Source organism: Budorcas taxicolor, chromosome 1 (assembly GCF_023091745.1).
Source record: "Budorcas taxicolor isolate Tak-1 chromosome 1, Takin1.1, whole genome shotgun sequence".
Taxonomy (NCBI): Eukaryota; Metazoa; Chordata; class Mammalia; order Artiodactyla; family Bovidae; genus Budorcas; species Budorcas taxicolor.
The window spans coordinates 181,279,742-181,303,547 of record NC_068910.1 but is presented as its reverse complement, the minus strand read 5'-3'; the positions used below and the strand labels follow the sequence as shown (position 1 = coordinate 181,303,547).

The window sequence follows — 23,806 nt, the reverse complement described above, 5'->3', positions numbered from 1 at the left end:
CTGATTAGCAACCTTAATTCCCCTTTACCATGTAATGAAGCAGTCATGGGTTCCAGGTGGTAGAGTATAGACATCTTTCAGGAGACTGTTCTGCCTACCACATGGACTCAAGAGCTGATGGAGGAGGTAGGTCTGGGGTGACTAGTTTACCCAAGAATCTATTGCTAGTGTGTGTTTGAGAACTCATGCTGAAGTTTTCCATCACTGTGACCTTTGAAAGGCATGGAGCTCTTGAGTTTCATGAATCACATTTCCCCTTTCCATACAAGCCACATACACATGGATTTATAGTTACCCTGCTACATTGTAAGGTTCTGATTCTTTGGAAAACCAACTATCCTTTCTTTCTCCGCAGAGGAATCTTACAAAAGCACCTTCCATTTTCAGCCATCGCTGTCTCCTACTTTGTGTCATGCCTACCCAGGGGGTGGAGAAGACTCATTGCAGGGGAGAGCACTGTGTAGAAGGGGCTGCTAGAAGAGGTGGGGGGGGCACTTTTTTCAGATGGAAAGTCATTTTTCTGAGCCAATGTGAATGGTCATTTTGGCAATTTAGACTACCATTTTTATGTTTTATCCCTCAGAGGAGGCAAGACTCCTGTAAAATTTTTTCTTCCCATAAAAGCCATCTTGCTGTATATGCCCTCTATAGTATTATTCTTTGGGTTTGATTAGCCAAGGAGAAAGAGGCATTTGTGAGCAGGCCTGTGTGTGATCTGGCCTCTCTCTAGATTGTGGGGAGGGAGAGACAGGCTTCTCTTTCTCTCATTCCGCCCTCTCTTAGTCCTCAAAATGACCTGGTTTTCTTAACAAGCATCATTAGAAATATACTTATAAAAGGAAGAAAATTCCTGTAAGATCAGTTCAACATAAAGGAATTACCTCAATACTTAAACACTTACACATTGTAAATGATCATAGATGAATTTCTCAGTGGCTTCTTTGTCTGAAAGTTCAAACAGCTGGAGCTATAAGTCAGAAATAGAAGATAAAAATGAAAAGGAAGATGAAAGTCACATCTAGAAGATGTCAGCTCACTGTTATTACCTCAAGGGAGTTCTTTGTTTCATTGCAAAATCACAGTGCTAAAAACTGACATGTTATCTTACCCAAGGTCATGTAAAACATACATGGTAAAATTGGGTGGCCGCTGGTCTCAAGTTTGCATTCCTCAGTTTTAAACCAATATGGTATCTTGAGAAGGAAAATCATAAACACATCTTTTCCCTAATAGGTAGAAGTTAGCCAGGTTTAAAAGATTAGTTATGAAAGTGTAGTTTATGATAATTTCAGGCATGAGATTTTCTTTTTAAAAATGTTTTTGTTATAGTTAATACATGGTATTATATAAATTACAAATGTACTGTCTAGCAATTCACAATTTTTAATGGCAATATTTCATTTATAGTTATTATAAAATATTGACTATATTCCTCATATTGTATAATATATTCTGTAGCTTATTTTATACATAATAGTCTTCATCTCTTAACTCCCAAACCCTATGTTGCCTCTCCGTCCTTCCCTTTCCACTGATAATCACTGCTTTGTTCTTTGTGTTCTGTGAATCTGCTTCTTTTCTGTTAGGTATGGAATATACTTTTTTGTTTCTTTTGATGTGGACTGTTTTTAAAGTCTTTATTGAATTTGTTGTGATACTATTATGTTTTGGTTCTTTAAGGCATGTGGGAATCTTAGCTCCCGGAGTAGGGATTGAACCCACACCTCCTGCATTGGAAGGTGAAGTCTTAACCACCGGACCACCAGGGAGGCCCTGGAATATTCTTGATCATGGTAAATTTTGGAAGGAGAAATTCACAGCAAGCATCTCTGTCTTGGCTGCTTGGGTTCCTCAGGGCCTTGATCCTTGCCTCTTTGGTCACATCAGATGCTTACACTGTAGAGGTCCACCCCAGAGCAGCAGTGGGCTTCCAACTCCACTGCCACAGTAAGTCTAGTACTCACCTAGGCTCCATCACCTTTACCTGGCAGGACGGGCAGGAGCACACTCACCCGTTCAGAGAAACCGTCCCCAGAGTAGCCAGGAGTTGGGGCAACATAAGTGTCCTCAGTAATGAGGCAGATGGTGGCCTTCTGAGCTGCTCCTGCAGCCCACAGGATGCCTGCGAGTACCGCCGCCAGCGTGTGGTCCTGATCGAGCTTGCTTATCCTGCACAAGCTTCAACACAGAAGGAGGGGAGGAACACGTGGCAAAGAACACCACCTAGCCGAGGGCCTGGGCCTCCACTTTCAGGAACGCTTCTGAGTACAGGATGGCTCTGTCTGATTCCTTCATCAGCCTGCACTCTGAGAATGTCGAGGGGGGTCTCGTCTTCTCCGCCCCCACGGAGCGGGCATCCTCATCCCAGCACACTGTTCCTCTTGGTTCTCCACCCTGTGCATGACGGTCCCCACCGAATCCCCACACTGTCCTTGCTCCTGAACTCTAGTCAGGCTCCATCCAAACTCTCTAACCCCATAACACAGGCCCTTCCAAAGTGCAACCCCGAACAGTCCTCCCAGGTTTATCTCCCAGACTTCCATTTTGCAAACCCTCTGCCCCAGATGGACCGGTCCCCTGGATGTTGTTTCTGCATTCCACCTCTATGCTTTTTCTCATGCACTGCCTTTAAAATGCATGTCCTGTCTGTGCTTTCTGCCTGATCACATCCTACATGTCATTTGAGGCCACCTTCAGGTTGCCCTTAGTGACTTGTAATTTACTCTCATCTGGCACTCTCTGGGTCCAGCATTGTCCTAAGCACCTAACGCATATCACCTCATTCAATCCTTTCAACAAGCTGTGAGGTGGACACTATTATTTCTCCTATTTTAGAGGTGAGGAAGGGAAGACAGGGAGGTCGAGGAGTCTGCCCCTAGTCTTCGGCCTTTACAGCAGTAGGGCAGTGACTTGAATGCAGGCAGTGTGCCTCCTGACTTAACCACTAGATTATCCTCAACCATTAGCCCTGTCAAATAATCCCAATGGGTCCGACTTCCCTGGAAATGAGAGCCAATCTTTACATCAGAGACCTGTGCTATGCTCATTTTCTAAATATTTAACATTGACAGCTGTGGTCCTAATGAAGAAACACATGACAGAGGTTAGTGAATGAACTCAGCCATGATTTATAAAATCCACCTAGCTCTATGATGATACCGAAATGAGTAACAAGAGCCTCATACTCCAAAACCCCAGTGCAAAGTAGAATGAGAATAAAACAAAGTGCTGGGAAACTACAGAGGAAGGAGAGAGAACTTGTGCCTGGGAACATTCAAGAAGGCTTCGTGGAAATGGTGGATACTAGCAGTTATTCATTACCATTGACTTAATACCAGGTACTGTGCTAAATGCTTTCTATTTGTATAGCAAATGTATGTGTTTCATCTAGACTGCTTGGGATCTCTTTTACTCAGTTGGTGGATACATCCTGCCATTGCTTTGGGTATTCCTGCTAGTGACTTATAGTTCTGAACTTTCTGAAGACCTGGAGCCATCTTCCCTGGTAGTGACTAGGAGTTGTGCCACCTTCCCATAGGAGCGTACATAGTAGATGCCTAAGCGGGGGTGAGGGGTGAAAAGGCCCCACTTCCTTATCTGAAAATGGTGCAGTTCCCCCCTCTGACCCCCACCGCTGAGAGCTCCGATGGCTCAGGCGGAGCCTAGCCATCACTGGCAACCACCTGCTTCCTCCACTTCTCTTCCTTCCTGAGCCTGTTTTACTCTGCTCTCTTACGGGTTTCTTCTGAGGACATTCATTCCCTTAATAAATCATCTGCATAAAGAATTTCCATCTTTGGCTCTACTTCTAAGGAACCTGGCAATTCATGTTCTTAGGATAGATGAGATATTCAGTTCCTGTTTTGGGTGATAACTTATCTTGCTCGAGGGTAGGTAGGTGCCTTTTAATTATTTCTGTTTCTCCTAATAGCAATCATATAGCCTTGCACATGATAGGGGCTTGTTAGCATCTAAGAACAAAATAATTTGAACTGACTTTAAAACAAATAGACAGCCACCAAACACTGTGCATTGTCAGCCTGATTAAATGGGAGGGTGAATTCTCTATTTATGAGGCTTTTCATCGCCCCTTTTGTTCTCTCTCTGGAATTGTTAGGTTGGGGCTTCCCATCAAATGTTGTCAGTTGAGCCCACCTGGAGACCTGGTGCTTCATTTTACCTGTCAGGGTGGTCTGCGGTGGAGCATAAAAACTGTCAGCATTATTCCTGCAGCTGAACATTGAGGGGGATTCTGGGAGAGCCCTCCCCAGTTGTGAAATCCAGCCCCTCTGGGAGAACGAAGGCTATTTCTGTCTTTTTTTATTTTTTAAGATTCTTTTTAATATGGACTGTTTTTAAAAAGACTTTATTGAATTTGTTACAATATTGCCTCTGTTTTATGTTCTGGTTTTCTGACTGTGAGGCATGTGGGATCTTAGCTCTCTCTCCAGGGATCAAACCCGTATCCCCTGCACTGGAAGGCAAAGTCTTAACCACTGGACTGCCAGGTAAGTCCCCACTTTTTGCATTCTGAGTCAAGTCTCCTTCCTGAAGCACCCCAGGGGATTTTCCCTGGTGATTGTTTAGCCCATAAAGTTTTTCATAAAATGGTTAATTCTTTTCGAGTCCTTATTATAGGCCTCTTACCTGAGGAAGTTACCGTCTTTTCCCTTCCTTGTAAACAGCAGGTATTTAATGATGGATCCTTGTACAGCCATCTGAATGCTTCGGACACCTCCCTGAAATGGGAGTGGATGAATAGTGAGGAGCAGGGCTTTACAGTGGTATTGGAACACTTAGGGACCACATTATAAAAATGAACTCTTGGAAACGGATGTCATCATTTATTCTTCTTGGCAGCCTTTTCCCTCTTGATGCACAGCATCCCTAGGCTTAGCAAGAGGACACTGCACTCTACAATGCCACACCTCTCCATGGAGTATGGCTGGGTGCCGTAGCCAGACTAGAACCTGCAGTGACTTGCTTCTCTGTGGAGCATTATAGCCAGCACCCCAGGCTGTCTGTCTTCCTCTGTCCCACCTTCACTGTGCTCCTGTCTCACATTCAGCTTCGAGATTTGCAGGAAGTAAGGAACTAGTCGGCTAGCTCTTGAAATTCTGTGTGGCTAACGATCAATGATATGAATTATTGAGGTTTTAAAACAAGTCAGAAATTCCTAGATCTCTCTACCTCTAAATTCTTAGTGATGCTTAGGACTTTGAAAGAAGAGCTAGGAAAAGCAGAATTTGCAAGAGGGTAGGGAGGAGTTTGAGACTTTAGTACATCCTTGATAGCGTCTTAGAATTTTCAACACACCAAGTCTGTTATCATTTAAATTTACATTTTAAATTATAAACATGTTTCTACATTTGATTATAATGAAAACATGCATTTATATGGAGGAGGATGGAAGGAAACACAGGGAGCATAGGATTAAAAAAGAGATCACCTGCGCTTACCTTTCCCACTTGCAATGTGAAAGCCAGGTCAGAAAAAGGCTCATGAAACTGGAAATAAGCCTTTGTCCAGTCGGAGCTGAAGACCGGGATGGTATTTCCAAAGAGAGTCTGGCGCAGTTTCTGGAAAAAGGGGAACAAATGGTTCAAAGTGTATTCTTCCTAGACACGGCCTTTAGCAAACAGCCCTAAGCCAGGTGGTGAAATCACGGAGGTGGGCCTGTCCCTTTCCTAAAGTCAGGTTAGCATATTACTCTGTGCCTCTGAGCGTGATTGTCCAGCCCTTTGCAGAAGGTTTGCATCAGGTTCACTTAGGACACTTTATCCTGAAGGCCCAGAGTGTCAACTCTGCACCTGTTGTCCCCATCTGAGTTTTGTCCCTGTGTCTGTCTCACCTTCCATTGCCAGCCATCTTCCCTGTTCGCTCTTACCATCCATGATAAGACTGCTGTTCTGTTTTCATGCCTCTTGTCCCTCCAGCCATGACTCTGGAACCTCTACCTCTCCTGCCTTTGGGTCTTTCTCTCTTGCTCCGGGAAAAGGGAATAGGCAGGCCTCTATGATTGTAACCTGAGTGTGATAGTGGTGTAAATGGTATTCACCAAGCAGCCTTTGTTCTTGCCCTAGAATCTTTATATTCTTTTCTGGGTACTCTGCAGCATGTTGAGATTGGAGAGAGCCTTTTAGAAAATCCCAGAAAGCTTGATACAAGCCTTTGTAAACCAAACATATGACAAAAAGGGAATGCCTTTATAACCAGAGATGCAAGAATCTTTTAGTATGTGTTAGGTCCTATGTGGGGTATAGATGCGTAAAGAGTCTAACTTTGCAACCACGTCCAATAAAAAATGTGTGACGTTCCATTAGACAAACTGCCAGGAGTGAAGAAGACTTCTGACTGAAGCAGTCAGTGAAAGCTTCGTGGAAGAGGTGGCATTTGAACGAGGCTGGCAAATGGCATCCAGTATTTATTGAGCATTTTCTGTGCACCAGGACTGGGCTAAGGGCTTTGCGTTCATTATGTTAATTTAATTCTTTGAGAAAGGTCCCATTTTATAATTAACCATTTAAATTGACCATTATAAAATGACCATTTTATAATTATCCTCCTTTTACAGGAAGGTATTTGCAGAAGATCACCCAGCCAGAAGCCGCCGAGCTAGGATGCACACCCGGTCTAACAGGACTGAGCCGCCTCCCAGCTTCAATCCTGTATGCGCCTTCCTTATGACTGCTGTGATTGTTAGGTACTGATCATTGTTGAATTCATGTCACTCATTAGCTTGGGCCACTCTTTGGTAATTTAGAAAACATTTAAAATGTTTACTTAAATATTTAAAAGGACCCTTTACACCATGTCCTTAATGGGGAATCAAAGTCACTTGCCATAATAAAAAATAGAGAAAAGCAAACACCATATGTTAATGCATATATATACAAAACCTAGAAGAATGGTACTGATGAACCTATTTGCAGGGCAGGATAGAAGCGCAGACATAGAAAATGGACTTGGGAACACAGTAGCGGAAGGAGAGGGAGGGACGAATTGAGAGACTGGCACTGACATATATATACTACCATGTGTAAAATAGCTAATGGGAAGCTGCTATATAGCACAGGGAACTCAGCCCAGTGTTCCACGATGACCTAGAGAAGTGGGATGGGGGGAGGCTGGGAGGAAGGCTCAAGGAAGAGGGGTATATATACACATAGAGCTGACTTATGTTGTTGTACAACAGAAACTAATACAACATTATAAAGCAATTATAATCCAATTAAAAATAAAAAACTATACAGAACAGTGACCAAAAGTAAATATATAAATATATAATAGAAATAAAATGATCTTATTGAATCATGCTAGAAACCATTCTCTATGAAGTCTCTGACTGAACCCTGCAGTCTTTTTAATTAAAAAGGGAGATGGTGGTGGTGGTTTAATAGCTAAGTCATGCCCGACTCTTGTGACCTCATGGACTATAGCCCAGCAGGCTCTTCTGTCCATGGAATTTACCAGGCAAGAATACTGGAGTGTGTTGCCACTTCCTGACCCAGGAATCAAACCCAGTCTCCTCCACTGCAGGTGGATTCTTTACCGATTGAGCTACAAAGGAAGACGTGAACATGTCCTGCCCCTTAACTGGTCTTCTCCCTGGCCTGCCAGAGTGAAGAGGGGCCTGAATCTCCATGACGCAACCACGTTATTCAAAGTCACTTGATGCCGCAGGCCCAAACACCCCGTACTCCAGCTCAGGGACACGTCCCACACTCTGCAACAGACCACACAATGGCCTGTCACTTGTAAAGGAGGGGAGGTGGGACAGAGAGGAAGACCTACAAATGCACATACCTGGTACCAAGGTATCTGGAGACAGTGAGCAGTCAGTGAGACTAGAACATTGTGTGTGTGTGTGTTCCAGGGTCATGGGGCAGAAAGTCAGTGGAAGCTCAGACTGGAAAGTACCTTGAATCTGATTCTGGAGTGTTTTGAGCAGCACGCTCAGGCATTTGGAGCTAGCTGAAGAGTGTGGACGAATGGAACATGGAGCACAACTGATCCAGAGCCAGAGTACCTCTTCTCAGTGCGCAGAGCAAACCCTGATGGTTTCCAAGGACACCTGCAGGAGAAGCGTGCATCTGGAACAGTCTTCTCAACGTCTGACCAGGGTCTGCTTCCACGCATCTGTGCATGTTAAGTCGCTTCATCTGTGTCCAACTCTTTGTGATCCCATGGACTGTAGCCCACCAAATTCCTCTGTCCAAGGGATTCTCCAGGCAGGAATACTGGAGTGGATTGCCATTTCCTTCTCCAGGGGATCTTCCAGATGCAAGGATCGAACCCATGTCTCTTGCATCTCCTGCATTGGCAGGCAGATTCTTTACCACTAGTGCCACCTGTGGCTGGAGTTTATTTCCTGGCCACCCCGCTCCTACCTTTGCAAGAAAAGATTGTCTCGACAGAGAAAAAGGAGTACAGCAAGGCCATCAAAGGCTGTATGTACCAAGAGAGTCCCTTGGACAGAAAGATCAAACCAGTCAATCCTAAAGGAAATCAACCCTGAATATTCATTCAAAGGACTGATGCTGAAGCTGAAGCTCCAATACTTTGGCCACCTGATATGAAGAGCTAACTCACTGGAAAAGACCCTGATGCTGGGAAAGATTGAAGGCAGGGGAAGAAGGGGACCACAGAGAATGAGATGGTTGGATGGCATCACCAATACCATGGGCATGAACTTGGGCAAACTCCAGGAGATGGTGACAGATAAGGAAGCCTGGCATGCTGCAGTCTATGGTGTCGCAAAGGATCAGACACGACCTAGCGACTGAACAACGACAGAGAAAAAGAGGCAGATACGTTTCAGAGTGAGTAAGAACCCAAAACTGCCCTTGAGGGAAAATGATGTGTCCCGTGTCTGTCAAGGGGAGGGAGCAGACGACACAAAGGCTGCTCTTGGAAGACAGAATTGGTGTGCACTCTAACCAAAAAGGGCCACCAACTCCTGGGCAGAGGACTGCACATGGATGGAAAGTGTTTCTCTGACATCAAGACTGCATAGCACAGAAGGAAAATGGCTCACTCCTGACTCCAGGATTGAGAAGCCCCTGCTCCGCTCCTTGCTGACCGATTGCCAAACCTAAGACTCTCTTTGCTTCTTCTGAAATGGGGATAACCCCTGGCTCAGCCTCTATCCCTAAAATGGAAAACTATCCCACTACAAGAGAAGATGTATGGAAAGGACTCTGGGAACCATAAGTGCTGTTATTACCTCTGTGAAAACACAGTCTGTCTATGCTGGAACGTCTTATGCTGCATGGAAGGAAGTTTCGGCCCAGATGGAAAAAGACCAGAGACTGGCAGGAGTAAGGGAGGAGAAACCGTGGGTAATGTGACAGACTGAGACCGTCAGAACTAGGAAAGCTTAGAATTCAAATTCAACTGAAAAATTCAGTAAGCCAAATCAAACTCCTGTTTATGTTGCCAGCTGCCCCTTCCAACTTAGGGAGCATTGCCATCCAGATGCATCTTGGGGAGGCCTAGAGCAGAGGGGCTACAGGCCCCTTGGAGCAGCCCCCACTGGCCAGCATGGCAATGAAGATGACCCACCTTACTTATGTAACACTGACTTAAAATTTTTTTTTTTATTGGGGTATAGTTGATTTACAATGTTGTGTTTCGGGTGTACAAAAAAGTGAATCAGTTATCCACATGCATATATCTACTCTTTTTTTAGATTCTTTTTCCATATGTCATTACAGAGTATTGAGAAGAGTTCCCTGTGCTATGCAATAGGCCCCGTGTGTGTGTCTATGTGTGTGTGTTAGTCATTCAGTCATGTCTGACTCTCTGCGACACTGTGGACTGTAGCCCACCAGGCTTCTCTGTCCTTAGGAGTTCCCAGGCAAGAATACTGGAAGGGGTTGCCATTCCCTTCTCCAGGGGATCCTCCCAACCCAGGGATCGAACCCGGGTCTCTTGCATTGCAGACAAATTCTTTTACCATTTGAGCTACCAGGGCAACCCACAATAGACCCTTATTAGACATCTATTTTATATATGAGTGATAGTCGCTCAGTTGTGTCCGAGTCTTTTCAACCCCATGGACTGGGGACTGCCAGGATCCTCTATCTGTGGAATTCTCCAGGCAAAAATACTGGAAATATTTCTCCAAAAATACTGGAGAAGGAAAGACCATTTCCTTCTCCAGGGGATCTTCCTGACCCAGAGTATCTTTATATTATATATATTTTATATATAGTAGTATGTATATGTCATTCTCCCAGTTTATCCCCCCCAACACTGACTTTCATATCAATATAATTTATAACAAGATTAACCTGACACACAGTAAACAATACATATATTTTATGCTGCCTTGTAACTAGACACAAATGGTAAATTGTCCTAATAAATGACTGTAATGAGTGTTACTGTTTAACACAGTCCAGTGGGGTTTGTAGTTTTTCTCTCTTTACTTTGTTAGTTTTCCAGGAATAGTTACCTCTCTTTCCTGATTGCTGTGATGATAATAAGGATAATGATCATTATTTTTCTCTCTCTCTCTCTCACACACACACACACGCACGCACGCACACACACACACACACGCACGCACCCACAGATCATTCTTCCCAACAGATTCATTTCCTTACCCTGACTGCCTTGTCCCTTCTCCCTGGGCTTAGAGTTTCCCTGTGACCACCTGTCTCTATCCATTGCTCAGCCACATCACCATCCTTCACAACTTGAAGTAGAATAATTCTCTCTGAAGCTCCTTCCCTGAATCCTTTCCTGCTTTAGAAATTGCTGGACCATTGTAGAATCAGGGAATGTAGAACTAGTGAGTCCTAAGACATTTCTAAATCAGCCCCCCAAGTAGAGTGGTAATCTCTAGACCTGGTCATGTTCACTGTCCGTTTCTCAACATCTGGTGCAGTACCTGGTACACAGTAGGCTTGCAAGAAGTATTTGTTGAATAAAAATCTGATTTGGCCCTTTCATTTTACAGTTAAAGAACTTGGGGCCCAAAACAGTGAAGTGGCATGCCCAAGGTCACATAGCTAGTAAATGGTACTGCCAGGTCTCAAATGCAAACCTTTCAGCTGGCACCACTCAGGGTCCTAGCAGGAAACAGATGGCACTCAAGTCAGGATAATCGACTTGAGGAAAGTTTAATTCAGGGACTGTTTACAAAGATGATGGCTGCATGTGGGGAAACCACAAGGGCTAATGTAGAGTGCCAGAGCTACCAAGAATGAGAATGTCTCCTAGACCTGGAGGTGGGGAAGGAAGAGAAGAGTCCTGGGGGAGCACTGCCTTCAAAGGAGAGGGATTCTGCCAGCTTGCTCAACCTGACTTCATTCCCATCCCTCCCTCCAGGGCTCCCATTGTTCAAACTCGACAGGAAGTCAGAGGAGGGAGCCCTGTTGATGAAGTGAGTACAGCTCAGTCTCCAGGGCAGGAAACAGAGTGGCAAGCGGTTAGAACAAGTGTCTGAAGGGGCACACGGATGATATCCACTCTCCTGTACTGAGATGCTTCTCTTGGAGATTGTCCAGAGGCAGTGAATTAATTAATTAAATAAACATCTGCTCTAGACCATCTATTAGACCTGTGCTGACGAAGGTCAGCCAGACCGCTGTCGATAAAGGTCCGTATAGGCAAGGCTATGGTCTTTCCAGTGGCCACATACAGTTGTGAGAGCTGGACCATGAAGAAGGCAGAGCAATGAAGAATTGATGCCCTCGAACTGTGGTGCTGGAGAAGACTCTTGAAAGTCACCTGGACAGAAAAGAGATCAAACCAGTCAATCTTAAGGGAAGTCAGCCCTGAATACTCATTGGAAGGATTGATGCTGAAGCTGAAGCTCCAGTATTTTGGTCATCTGATGTGAACAGACACATTGGAAAAGTCCCTGATGCTGGAAAGGATTGAGGGTAGAAGAAGAGGGCGTCAGAGGATGAGATGGCTAGATGGCATCACCAATGCAATGGACGTGACCTTGGGCAAACTTTGGGAGATGGTGAGGAACAGGGCAGCCTGGTGTACTGCAATCCATGAGGTTGCAAAGAGTGTGACATGACTGGGCAACTGAATAATAACAACATGCTGGAGTCACCAGGCTCTGGTAACCCAAAGCCAACCCATTGCCTGTTATCCTCTGTTAGAGCTTCACTCGTCTGGGTCTCCCCCAGAATATTTTGATCTCCCATATTACATTTTTTAGATGATCCTGCTGGGTGGCATTCCAAATAACCACTAGGCAAACCCCTAGTTTTGTTTATTGGCTGCTGATAAAAGAAGCAAGAAGAATGTGTTCCAGGCTGGGTTCTGCAGAAGGATTGGCTCTGGAGGAGGATGGAACCTGCTGCTGGTGGGAAGATCAGCAGCAGTAGGGGGGAGGGGGGAGGGAGGGTTGAGATGGGGGGAGGGGATGAGCCCTGAGGAGGACTCTCACCTTCTCCGAGGATCTCTCCTGGGTCGCCAGCCTGGCCGGCCATTCATTACACCACACACACTGTAAGATGTGAGGCTGGGGAAGGGAGAAGGCTGTGGAACTGGATATAGGGCAGCAAAAAGCAAGAAACAGGAGAATTAGTGACAGTGAAGGGGCCTTCTGTGCATTGCCTGCTCCTTACTTTTTCAACAGATTCCCAGCAAAAAGCATGTTCCAGTCAGGAAGTCCCATGCATCCCAATTCCAAGTGGAGGAGGACAGCGAGAGTAGCAGGATGCTGACAAAAGGCGCTCTCATGTGAGAATGAGGATCCAATCACTCTGAAAATTTGCCAGGCGGCTACACTGCCGAAACGTCCTTTACAACTGGTCTGATCAAGCTTCTACACTGACTCCTGGACATGCGTATTCAGAGTCCCAAGGCTCATCATCTTGAAATCCCAGGGTGTGTTTAATTAATGCTGCTGCTGTTTAAAGGACACACTATCATTTGGTCCTGATAATTGGAATTGGTCCAAATTCAGCTTTTTTGAAGAAAAATCAATTCTCTCTTCTTCTGGGACTTCCTTAACACTCCATCAAGTCTGATTCTTTTGTCTCCAAGCCTCTTTCAAAGGGAGAGAATTATCTTGGAAAAGTCACTGAGGAGGTCTCCAATTGCATCATGTCTGTGTTTGTAGACAAGTGGGAGAATTCAGACCCAGGCTCACTGGCCTCCACAGTATAGAGAGCAACTAGAAGACTTTGGAAACATTGGTGACTGCCTCTTTTTTTTTTTTTTTTCCTGTTTTTAAAATGCATAAAGGCATTTTTAAAAATGCAGTTTTTGTTTTTTTGGGTGGGAGGGACAGTGCACTGTGCCACACAGCATGTGGGATCTCAGTTCCCTGATCAGGGATGGAACACACATGCCCCACCTTGGAAGTGCAGAGTCCTAACCACTGGACCTCCAGAGAAGTCCTATAATGGTGTTTTAAAAAATAGATTGTCCACGCACATGATTCAAAATCCAGAGAGCACAAAAAACTATGCTGAGACTTCTCCCTGCCCTAAGTCTTTTGTCCCTCCACCCCCGCCTCCCCCCTGCCACTACTGTCACATTTTAGGAAATCTTCTGGAAAATTCTGTGTGCATTTGCAGGCAAATACAGTACTAGTATAGAATCATAGTTTTCTCTGTTTTGCATATAAAAGATAGTCTATTTCCTGTTTCCTGATATGTGTAAATTGTAAAATGACCTTCTCCATAGAAATTCATTGGTGGCTAGTAATACTTGTTTATTAAAGATTGAAATTAAAAGATGCTTGCTCCTTGGAAGAAAAGCTATGACAAACCTAGGCAGAAAAAAAAAAAAGCAGAGATGTTACTTTGCTAACAAAGGTCTATCTAGTCAAAGCTATGGTTTTTCCGGTAGTCATGTATGCTTGTGAGAGTTGGACCATCCATACAGAAGGAGGCTGAGTGCCAAAGAATTGATGCTTTTGAACTGTGATGTTGGAGAAGACTCTTGAGAGTCCCTTGAACAGCAAGATCAAATCAGTCAGTCCTAAAGGAAATCAACCCTGAATATTCATTGGAAGGACTAACACAGAAGCTGAAGCTCCAATACTTTGGCCACCTGATGTGAAGAACTGCCTCATTGGAAAAGACCCTGATGCTGGGAAAGATTGAAGGCAGGAGGAGAAAGAGACGACAAACAACAAGATGATTGGATGGCATCACCGACTCAATGGACATGAGTTTGAGCAAGGTGATGGTGAAGGACAGGGAAGCCTGGCGTGCTGCAGTTCATGGGGTCACAGAGTTGGACATGACTGAGTGATTGAACAACAGCAAAGACTGTTCATTAAAGACCTTGTACAGTAAAATACAGATACACTCAGCCCTCTGTCTCTGAGGATACTGGGGGACCGATGGTACTAGGCAGTTTTATATAGGGGACTTGAGTGTGGTGGAGGTTGGTTTCTTCTGGGGGTGCCTGAAGCCCATCCCCCAGGATACTGAGGGATGACTTCAGTTGCCCTAACTACTGTTCCTATAGCACATCGTAGGCAGAATAACCTTGGAGGCTGGAGACTCTAACAGGATGACACTACCTGTCTTAATTATTCAAAAGGAGAGTGATGAGCTAGATGCCTGAGATACAAGTTAAAGCACCTTCCAGGGACTGGGCCACCAATGAGCCAAGTACCGCATCTCTGAGGGCCCTGCCAGCCTGTCTGCCTGGGGCATCCGGCATTCGAGCATAAGGGGGAAGGTGGGTTGAGGCAGAAAGGTCTGTGATGATGGAAAAGAGCATGTGTGCCTCCCAGCACGTTTGTACCACAACTCCGGCAGTGGAGAGAGTTGCTCCGTGAAGCCTGTGAGGATGTGCGTGAAGGTGAAGAACATGGGGGCTATAGTCTGTGTGTGATGATGTCCCATCTGGGAGTCTGAGGAACAGTTATGGGTTATGTTGAGGTTGGAAATACTGCAGTAAGGGCCAGCTTGGCCTCTGGGGGCTCACAAGGCAGGTGGAGACTGTGAGGTTCCCCCATAAAGGGATCCGGCCCCCACCCCGTCCTCCCAGCAGGGATCCTGCCTGTGGGGCACAGACTGCGGAACTTTCTGTCCATGGTGGCCTGACTGCAGCCTTGCTGGTCTTTGCCTGGACGGTCAGGCTGGTCCTGGGTGTGTTCTCAGAGTACATCCAGGTGCAGGGCAGCGTGTCCTCAGGAAGAAAGCACCTCTTCCTACTTTTGTTCTTAGGGCCTCAAGGAGAGGCCTCTGCCTAGGTCTCTAGAATATAGTCTGAGGGGATGGGCTGAATGTGGAGAAATGATCCCTGATGTTCACTGTGATTGAAAGGGCGATATTGGAGGACAATCCTGTTGGAAGGATCGCTCAGCCTCACTGGTGCTTTTTTTCCTTTCCTCTATCCCTAGCTTTGCTTCCCCAGGTCCCAACCATGCCTCATTACCATAACAGCTGGTTCTTTGGCCACTTGCCAAGACATTGCCCCCAGCCCACACAAGGAGCTGTGGCTGGGTCTCTGCCTCAGCCCCTCGCCCCCACCTTGGTCAAGGTCTGAATGGAGCAAATGGTCCCTGGTAACAGCAGCTTCCAGATCCACTTGGATTCTCAAACTTTTAGGTTCGCTTCAAATCTGGCTATTAGTTGGCACCCCAGAAAGTGTTTCCTCCTTGGGATTGTGTGCTTGCTGCAGGACTGAGCCGGGGAAGGGTCCCCATCTTCCTCCTGTCCACACAGCACAGGGGTCCTGTCTCCCACATCTACCTCGTTTTTCCACCTTTGTCGTCTTTATCATCTACCCCATCCTACCTCATATGGTCAATTATTTGAGTTTAACACCTTCATGCCTTCACATTTAGCTGTCATATTGAGGCAGTCAATAAAGAGAGACTCTCAGAGTTTGGGAAGGAAAGACTGTAACATCACCAGTGTCCTTGAAAAATACCATGCATAAGTCATGTTCATTATATTCTCCTTTAGCAATAACAACTGTCCGTCGTCTTATCTTCCATAATACTCTCACATGACAGCCGATTAGATTCCCCCAGCCTTGTTGTTTGGGGAAGATTACGTTTCGTCTCATGTTTAATTGACAAGCTATACTTACCGTGGCCATTGCTAGGGAGACAGGAAAGCCGCCCGATTTTGAAGAGATGATAGAGGGTTTGGGAACAGAACAAAGGCTACTTGATGGCAAATGTCCTTGTCCTTTTGGCTGAGGCCTTCCTGTTCCATCTTCAGTTTCACCAGCAGATACACGGTCACCTTCATGATTCTGTGTAAAATGCCACCACCACCAAAAACAAAGCAAACAGCTGGTGATGACCTTTTACTTTGCTTTCCTTCTTTTCTCTTTCTCCCTGAAATATCAGTGTTCATAAAATGTTGTCTCCCTTTTAGAGATGTCTGAAAATGATCATAAATAGATATAAAAGAGGCAGAAAAATCCCAGTGTCTGTGTCAAAGGGGTTCTCCCAAGTTTTATGTGACTCGATGAGGTTAAGTGTAACTATGGAAACATAATTAATGCTTTCAAGACCTTGACTTGAAGTTATGTTTATAGACAGTTGTAAATGTTACTGTCTCTTATTTTGAGGAGACAACATTTTATAAACAAGAATGAATCTCTCTAGTCTATACTAAGTATTTCTCATTATATTGTTAACTGGCCAGTAAACAAAGTCAGGTTACCTTCTTTTAATTCGTCTCTCAGATTCCTGATCCCTAGCAAGTGAGTGCAATGATTTTCTTCCTTAAAAAAACCACTCCCTATCTTTAAGAAAAAAAAATCCATTTTTACTTTTCTTAACTGATTCTTACAGCATTTAAATATAAGATAGCATCAGTTCTTCTTCCATTTGGTTTAGACTTCTATCCTAATGTCATGAAACATGTCTGACCAATTGGTAGCTGAAACATGAAGGAAACTGCCTTCCTTGTTTTCTGGATTCCTAGAGGCTAAGATACTTTATCTCAGAAACACAGCATCCCAGTCATAGACTGCTAATGGGATAAGATGCATTTTGTAAATCATATGGAAAATCTTTACATTTGTAGCAGGGGGTTTCCCCCACCTTGTGGAAAGCTTAACTCAACATTTATTTATTTTTTTCCTTGCAAAGATTGTTTTATCTTTTGACTATTCTATTCCCCCAAATGATATCTAGCTCCATTTAATACTTCTAGGACTGAAATAGAAGTATTCTCTCTCTGACTGTAATGTAGACTGGCTAAGAGAGTTTCAGCAGAAATAATAAGGTTTATGATCATATGTTACTTGGAGCAAGGTGCTTCAGTGCTATAGTTAAAATATTAATAATTCAGTTGTTTGACTGTATTATACATTAATGCCAGGAAAATCACCTTAATATTTTGTGCAGAGATTGTTCAGTGATTGAATTAATATCTGAAATACAAAGCCTGTTACCTTCTAACCTTTTCAGGTAACAGGAGAGGAAAACATCTTTCATCTTATATTGTATAACAGATTTTAAAATACCTTTTAACAGCTGAATTCAGTCATCTTTTCCTTATTTGAAGATGGTGAAGGAAAACAATTTTTCAGGAGCTGAATCAATATGATAACTATTTTCAGAACTACTTTTCTTCAGGATCACTGAAGCACTTGGAAGTCAGAATCTAGTGCTATTTCACAAGTGTAGGAACTCTAGATTCTCATATGATTTTTATTTTTGAAAATAATAACCATATGGGCAAAGTAGCTAGTAAAAGTAAGAAGAGATTTTTATGAAAAAAGAAAGCACAAGAAAAGATCTCCAACAGGGTTTCCAGTTTTGTGTTTTCACACAGTAAATGCCAAGTGCCCGAGTGACATTACATGCACAGAAGAAATGGAGATTATGCTGTTAATGTGATTGTTTGAAGAAGCAACTAGAGGAAAACACTCTGGCTTTGAGAAAAGTAATTACCTGAGAAGTTGTATTATTGGTTCCCAACCTATAAATGAAAGAGAAAACATCAAGAAAATTACTCAGTCTATTCAACCCTTATTCCCTCAAACCTCCACTTTGCTTGGGATGCTTTTTCTGCAAACAGTTATACCTGAAGCATTTTAAATGTAAGTCTGTAATGGAGACTTCTCACATAGCGAGCATAAAAGCTGGTTGTTTAGCCACGTAAAATCCCCCTGGTTCTAGGGGGGCTTCCCTGGTGGCTCAGTGGTAAAGAATCCACCTGCCAATGCAGGAGACAGGGGTTCCATCCCTGAGCCAGGAAGATCCCACATGCCTTGGAGCTGTGCTCCAAAACTGTTGAGCCTCTGCTCTGAAGCCCAGGAGCCATACAGCCCATGTTCTGCAACAAGTGAAGTCACTGCAATCAGAAGCCTGCGCACCACAATAAGAGAGTAGCCAGTGTACCAAAGAAGACCCCCAAAAGACCAAAAATAAATATATAAAATTAAAAAAAAGAAATCCCTCTGGTTCTAGAGGATTGAGAAAATGAGAACATCTTACCGGTGACAACTGAAGATTTCCCTCCATTTGTCAAGAAATAAAATCTTTCTAGTTATCTCCTCTAAATCCAGCCCTTGGGAGTTTTGTGGCTCATCTGAGGGCTCCATAACTATTAGATAGTGTAAAGAATTGGAAGAAGGAAGTTGTTCAAATGGGAGAGAGAGCGGACTGGCAGTGAAAAGAGTTGGCTGGCAAAGATGCCCAGGTGACGTATGTGCAGTCCCTACCTTTTGACCAATGAGGAGATCATGCCACGCAGTTGCAGCTCTGGGCTTTTTGTAAGACCTTGCTATCAGATCATGATTAAACTTTCATTAGGGGTGGAATACTTCTCTGTTTTTCTTCACTGTATGGATGCCATGAATGTTTAATCCAAGACGCAGATTTATAAACAAAAGAACTGCAATTACTTATCTGTATCAAAGCAACTGGGATAATTTAATTGATGAGAGATATCATGTTAGTGGAATGTGATAGCATCTTATGCTGTGTTGCCTCCTTGAAAATGTGTAGTCAAAGAGACTAAAAGCCATCATGATGATATTGAAAAACAGTATCAACTACTATTGGGTAAAGTGTTGGCTGAGGAAGAAACTGGCCGTATCAAGGCCAACTTGATATGGATTTTAGCACACAGAAACCTTACACAATTTGAAGAAGGACTGGTTTGATTTCTTTCTGGGATAAATTTAAAAGTATGTCTCTTCCTGTTAGCTGAATGAATTGTAGCTTTAATAACTGGCATAATGAAGAATGTTGTTGGTTGTGACGGTTAATTTTATGTACCTAACTTGTTAGGCTATGGTACCTAGCTTTATTGACTACACCAAAGCCTTTGACTGTGTGGATCATAACAAACTGTGGAAAATTCTTCAAGAGATGGAAATACCAGACCTGCCTCCTGAGAAATGTGTATGCAGGTCAAGAAGCAATAGTTAGAACCAGATTGGAACAGTGTACTGTTTCCAAATTGGGAAAAGAGCCTGTTAAGGCTGTATGTTGTTTATTTAACTTATATGCAATGTACATCACGCAAAATGCCAGGCTGGATGAAGCACAAACTGGAATCAAGATTATTGGGAGAAATAGCAATAACCTCAGATATGCAGATGACACCACCTTTATGGCAGAAAGCAAAAAGGAACTGAAGAGCCTCTTGATGAAAATGAAAGAGGAGAGTGAAAAAGGTAGCTTAAAATTCAACATTCAAAAAACTAAGATCATGGCATCTGATCCCATCACTTCATGGCAAATAGATGGAGAAACAATGGAAACAGTGAGAGACTTTATTTTCTTGGGCTCCAAAATTACTGCAGATGGTGACTGCAGGCATGAAATTAAAAGACTCTTGCTCTTTGGAAGAAAAGTTATGACCAACCTAGACAGCATATTAAAAAGCAGAGACATTACCTTGCAGACAAAACCATGGTTTGTCATCTAGTCAAAGTTATGGTTTTTCCAGTGGTCATGTATGGATGTGAGGGTTGGACTATAAAGAAAGCTGAGCACCAAAGAACGGATGCTTTTGAACTGTGATGTTGGAAAGACCCTTGAGAGTCCCTTGGACTGCAAGGAGATCCAACCAGTCCATCCTAAAGGAAATCAGTCCTGAATATTCATTGGAAGGACTGATGCTGAAGCTGAAACTCCAATACTTTGGCCACCTGATGTGAAGAACTGACTCCTTTGAAAAGACCCTGATGCTGGGAAAGATTGAAGACAGGAGGAAAAGGGGACGACAGAGGATGAGATGGTTGGATGCCATCACCAACTCAATGGACGTGATTTTGAGTAAGCTCTGGGAGTTGGTGATGGACAGGGAGGCCTGGCATGCTGCAGTCCATGAGTCGCAAAGAGTTGGTCATCACCGAGCGACTGAACTGAACATTTAAATAGTAGATTTTGAGTGAAGGAGATTATCTTTCATAATGTGGGTGGGCCTTTTCCTATCAGTTGAAGACCTTAAGAGAAAAGACCAAGATCCCCAACAGTAGAAGGGAAGTCAGCCTGTAAACAGCCTTCAGACTTGAACTTGCAGTGTCAGCCTCTTCCTGGACCCCCAGTCTGCCAGCCAGCCCAGCATATTTTAGACTTGTCAGTCCCCACATTCGTGCAGCCAATATACATGAAAGTGTTAGTCACTCAGTTATGTCCAACTCTTTGCAACCCTATGGACTGTAGCCTGCCAGGCTCTTCTGTTCATGGAATTCTCCAGGTAAGAATACTGGACTGGGTTGCTATTCCCTTTCCAGGGGATCTTCCCGACCCGGGGATAGAACCCGGGTCTCCCACATTGTAGGCAGGTTCTTTACTGTCTGAGCCAACAGGGAAGCCCTGACCAATATATATGTGTATACAAATTGAAAGAGAGAGATTCTTATATCCTGTTGGTTCTGTTTCTCTGGAGAATGCTGAGAAATACAGTGGGTTTTTTTTTTTTCCAATCAAAAACAAATACTGGTTATCAGAAAAGGATTCCTATCTTTTCTGTTTGAAATTGAACCTCTCAAGCAGGAGGTCACTTTCTCTATGACATTTCTGATTATAAGGTTTGTAAAATCTTGGGAAGACTAAGAGGTCAAAGCAAAGAGGCTATGTGGATTTATTACGACTAGAGTGAGGGTCAGAGCTGAGGGGACTGATTGTATATGGAAATGCAGCAAGATACCACATCAACCACTTTTGCTCGAGGATGCTCTACCTCCAGTTTTCTTAAACTAACTTTTAGTGATTGTTTTAACCACTTAATGTTCAGATGTCTCATAAACTTCCTTTGGGTTCAGTATTTTTGTTGTAAACATAAGAGGCATAAAGAAATTCTTTTTCATTTCCTCCTTTATAGTTTTAATGGTGGCTTGGAACTATGGGAATGCAGGGGACAGGTACGAGAGCAGAGTGGTAAAGAGCATGGCCTCTGGGCCCCAATTGTTTTGAATCATGTTTTCACCTCTTGCTAGCTGTATGGCCTTGGACTAGTTATTTAACCTTTCTGTGGCCAGTTTATTCATCTGTAAAATGGGAATAGTTGCATATCTATGAAAATGGTATATCACTTACTTGCTGCTGCTGCTGCTGCTGCTGCTAAGTCGCTTCAGTCATGTCCAACTCTGGGCAACCTCATAGAAAGTAGCCCACCAGGATCCCCTGTCCCTGGGATTCTCCAGGCAAGAACACTGGAGTGGGTTGCCATTTCCTTCTCCAGTGCATGAAAGTGAAAAGTGAAAGTGAAGTCGCTCAGTCGTGTCCGACTCTTAGCGACCCCATGGACTACAGCCTACCAGGCTCCTCCATCCATGGGATTTTCCAGGCAAGAGTACTGGAGTGGGGTGCCATTGCCTTCTCTGATATCACTTACTTACACAGGTCTTATTTATCTTGTTTAATCCTAAAAAGTAGAGTGCCTGAACCAAATGATATGGTTATTTAAAGACTTTTGCTACATAATGCCAAGTTTTACCATTGTTTGTGAGCATCCCTTGCCCAGTCCCTCTTGTTCCTTGTATTCCTAAAATGGAATTTGTGGTCCCATTCTTTTCAAATAAGAAAGTGCTGTCTTTACTTCTCTTATCTTTCTTTGCAGTTAGATGTTGATAAAGGTTCTAGAATGGAAAGGACTGGTCTGTAGATGACATCAGGAGTTAAGAATGTGATTTAGCTATATTCAGAGGAAGGCAGTCTCTCTTGGGCATTTTGTCAAAGAACTTAGAGCAGGAGCTTGGGTATAAGAAGTAGGGTGAAAAGAAAAGATGGAATTGGGGGATCTTGAGATCCAACCAGTCCATTCTGAAGGAGATCAACCCTGGGATTTCTTTGGAAGGAATGATGCTAAAGCTGAAACTCCAGTACTTTGGCCACCTCATGTGAAGAGTTGACTCATTGGAAAAGACTTTGATGCTGGGAGGGATTGGGGGCAGGAGAAGAAGGGGACGACAGAGGATGAGATGGCTGGATGGCATCACTGACTCGATGGACGCGAGTCTGGATGAACTCCGGGAGCTGGTGATGGACAGGGAGGCCTGGTGTCCTGCGATTCATGGGGTTGCAAAGTGTCGGACACGACTGAGTGACTGAACTGAACTGAACTGAACTGAGCCAGATCTGGAGAGAGAAGGTGGGAGAGGGGTATAGAAATATGTAGAATTTAGGGTTGTCCCCCCTCACTTTTTAATACCTTTGTTCCCACCACATGCCATGTGAAGTCACCTAAATCTCCCTAGACTGCCTATGGTGTATCAAAGCATCCTGCCTGAATACAAGGCCTCACACAGCAGTGGATGCGTAGCAGCAAAAGTTGAGTACAAAGCAGGGTTGTGGGAGAGGAGGGAAGTTTTGCAACCCTGCAGGGAGTCAGGGGGTTAGGGAGGATGGTGGAGGGCCTGAAATCATTTGCCTATAAAGGAAATACACTATGTAAGTACAGAAACTTGTGCGTGAATCCATTTGCTTTCTTTGTTGATAATTTTGAATGATAATTCCAATGATTTCATGAGAAAAACTAGCTTTTATTCCAAACTTGGAAATTAACATGTGATCACTTAATGTTATTACTATTTGCTGTAGTTTCTAAGCAAACTATGATTGATCTTTATAGTGTTACCCAGTTCATCCTTACGGTCAAATCTGAAAAACCTTGTGCTTGCAAGTGTTTTGACCAGCTTGCAAAATGATCCCCAACTTTTCTTCTTGCTGTTTTCATAGGAGGCTTTATATATAGAAATCTGGAAGGAGAATTTGACTGCCTTTTGGTGTTTTTTCTTAAATAAAATCTTGTTAAGTGTTTTAATTAACCTTACCCATGGAAAGCTCTTCCTTAGGATTAAGTTAAATCCTTTGCAGTTTAATCTCATTTTCTTTAGTTCTTCTTTCTGTGGAGATAGAAATTTTTTGATTAAGTCCTTCCTTAAGGCCTGGAAACTAGAAGATAGCTGATATATTCCCCCTTTTGTTCCTTGGTGGTGTGGTAAGGAAGAGAAAGAGAGTGTCAGGCCCAAGGTCAAATGCTAGAGCCTCCCTCGTGAACTTAACCTTGGAGAAGTTACTTCATTTCTATGAGCTTCACTTTCTGAGTCTCCTTTGACTCAAAGAATCATAATGAATATGACTTACGTGAAAATTCTTAACCTTTTATCCATGTTTTCTTGCCTCTTATATATTAAAAATTCTCCTTTAAAAGTTTTACTTTTTCCTACCTATATGCATTTTACAGGTGGTAGCACAGGCTAGGGATACAATGAGAAGTCAAAAGTGCTCAAGCATGAAGACTGGGGCATTGGTCCCTCCACCAGTGGGCATGTGGTCTTTGGTTGGTCACTTAGACACTCCTGTTGGATCATAGTCCTGCTCTGAAAGGTCTTAAAGACCAATGTGGCACGATAGGAAATATATTTGGTCTTTGTCCAAAGAATT

The 23,806-nt window shown here is 43.7% G+C and overlaps 1 protein-coding gene across 1 annotated transcript in view; it reads right to left on the bottom strand.

The window, feature by feature from the left end:
- The window catches only part of MINDY4B (MINDY family member 4B), a 40,719-nt gene extending 22,212 nt beyond the window's left edge, over positions 1–18,507 (bottom strand). The window contains exons 1-7 of the mRNA XM_052645500.1: positions 18,401–18,507; positions 17,855–17,882; positions 16,033–16,200; positions 5,460–5,579; positions 4,648–4,739; positions 2,013–2,178; positions 902–967 (exon numbers count right to left, since the gene is read on the bottom strand). Coding sequence (XP_052501460.1) covers positions 902–967; positions 2,013–2,178; positions 4,648–4,739; positions 5,460–5,579; positions 16,033–16,200; positions 17,855–17,882; positions 18,401–18,507 — 747 coding nt within the window. The remainder of the gene's footprint in view (positions 1–901; positions 968–2,012; positions 2,179–4,647; positions 4,740–5,459; positions 5,580–16,032; positions 16,201–17,854; positions 17,883–18,400) is intronic.
- Positions 18,508–23,806: the final 5,299 nt, after the last annotated feature.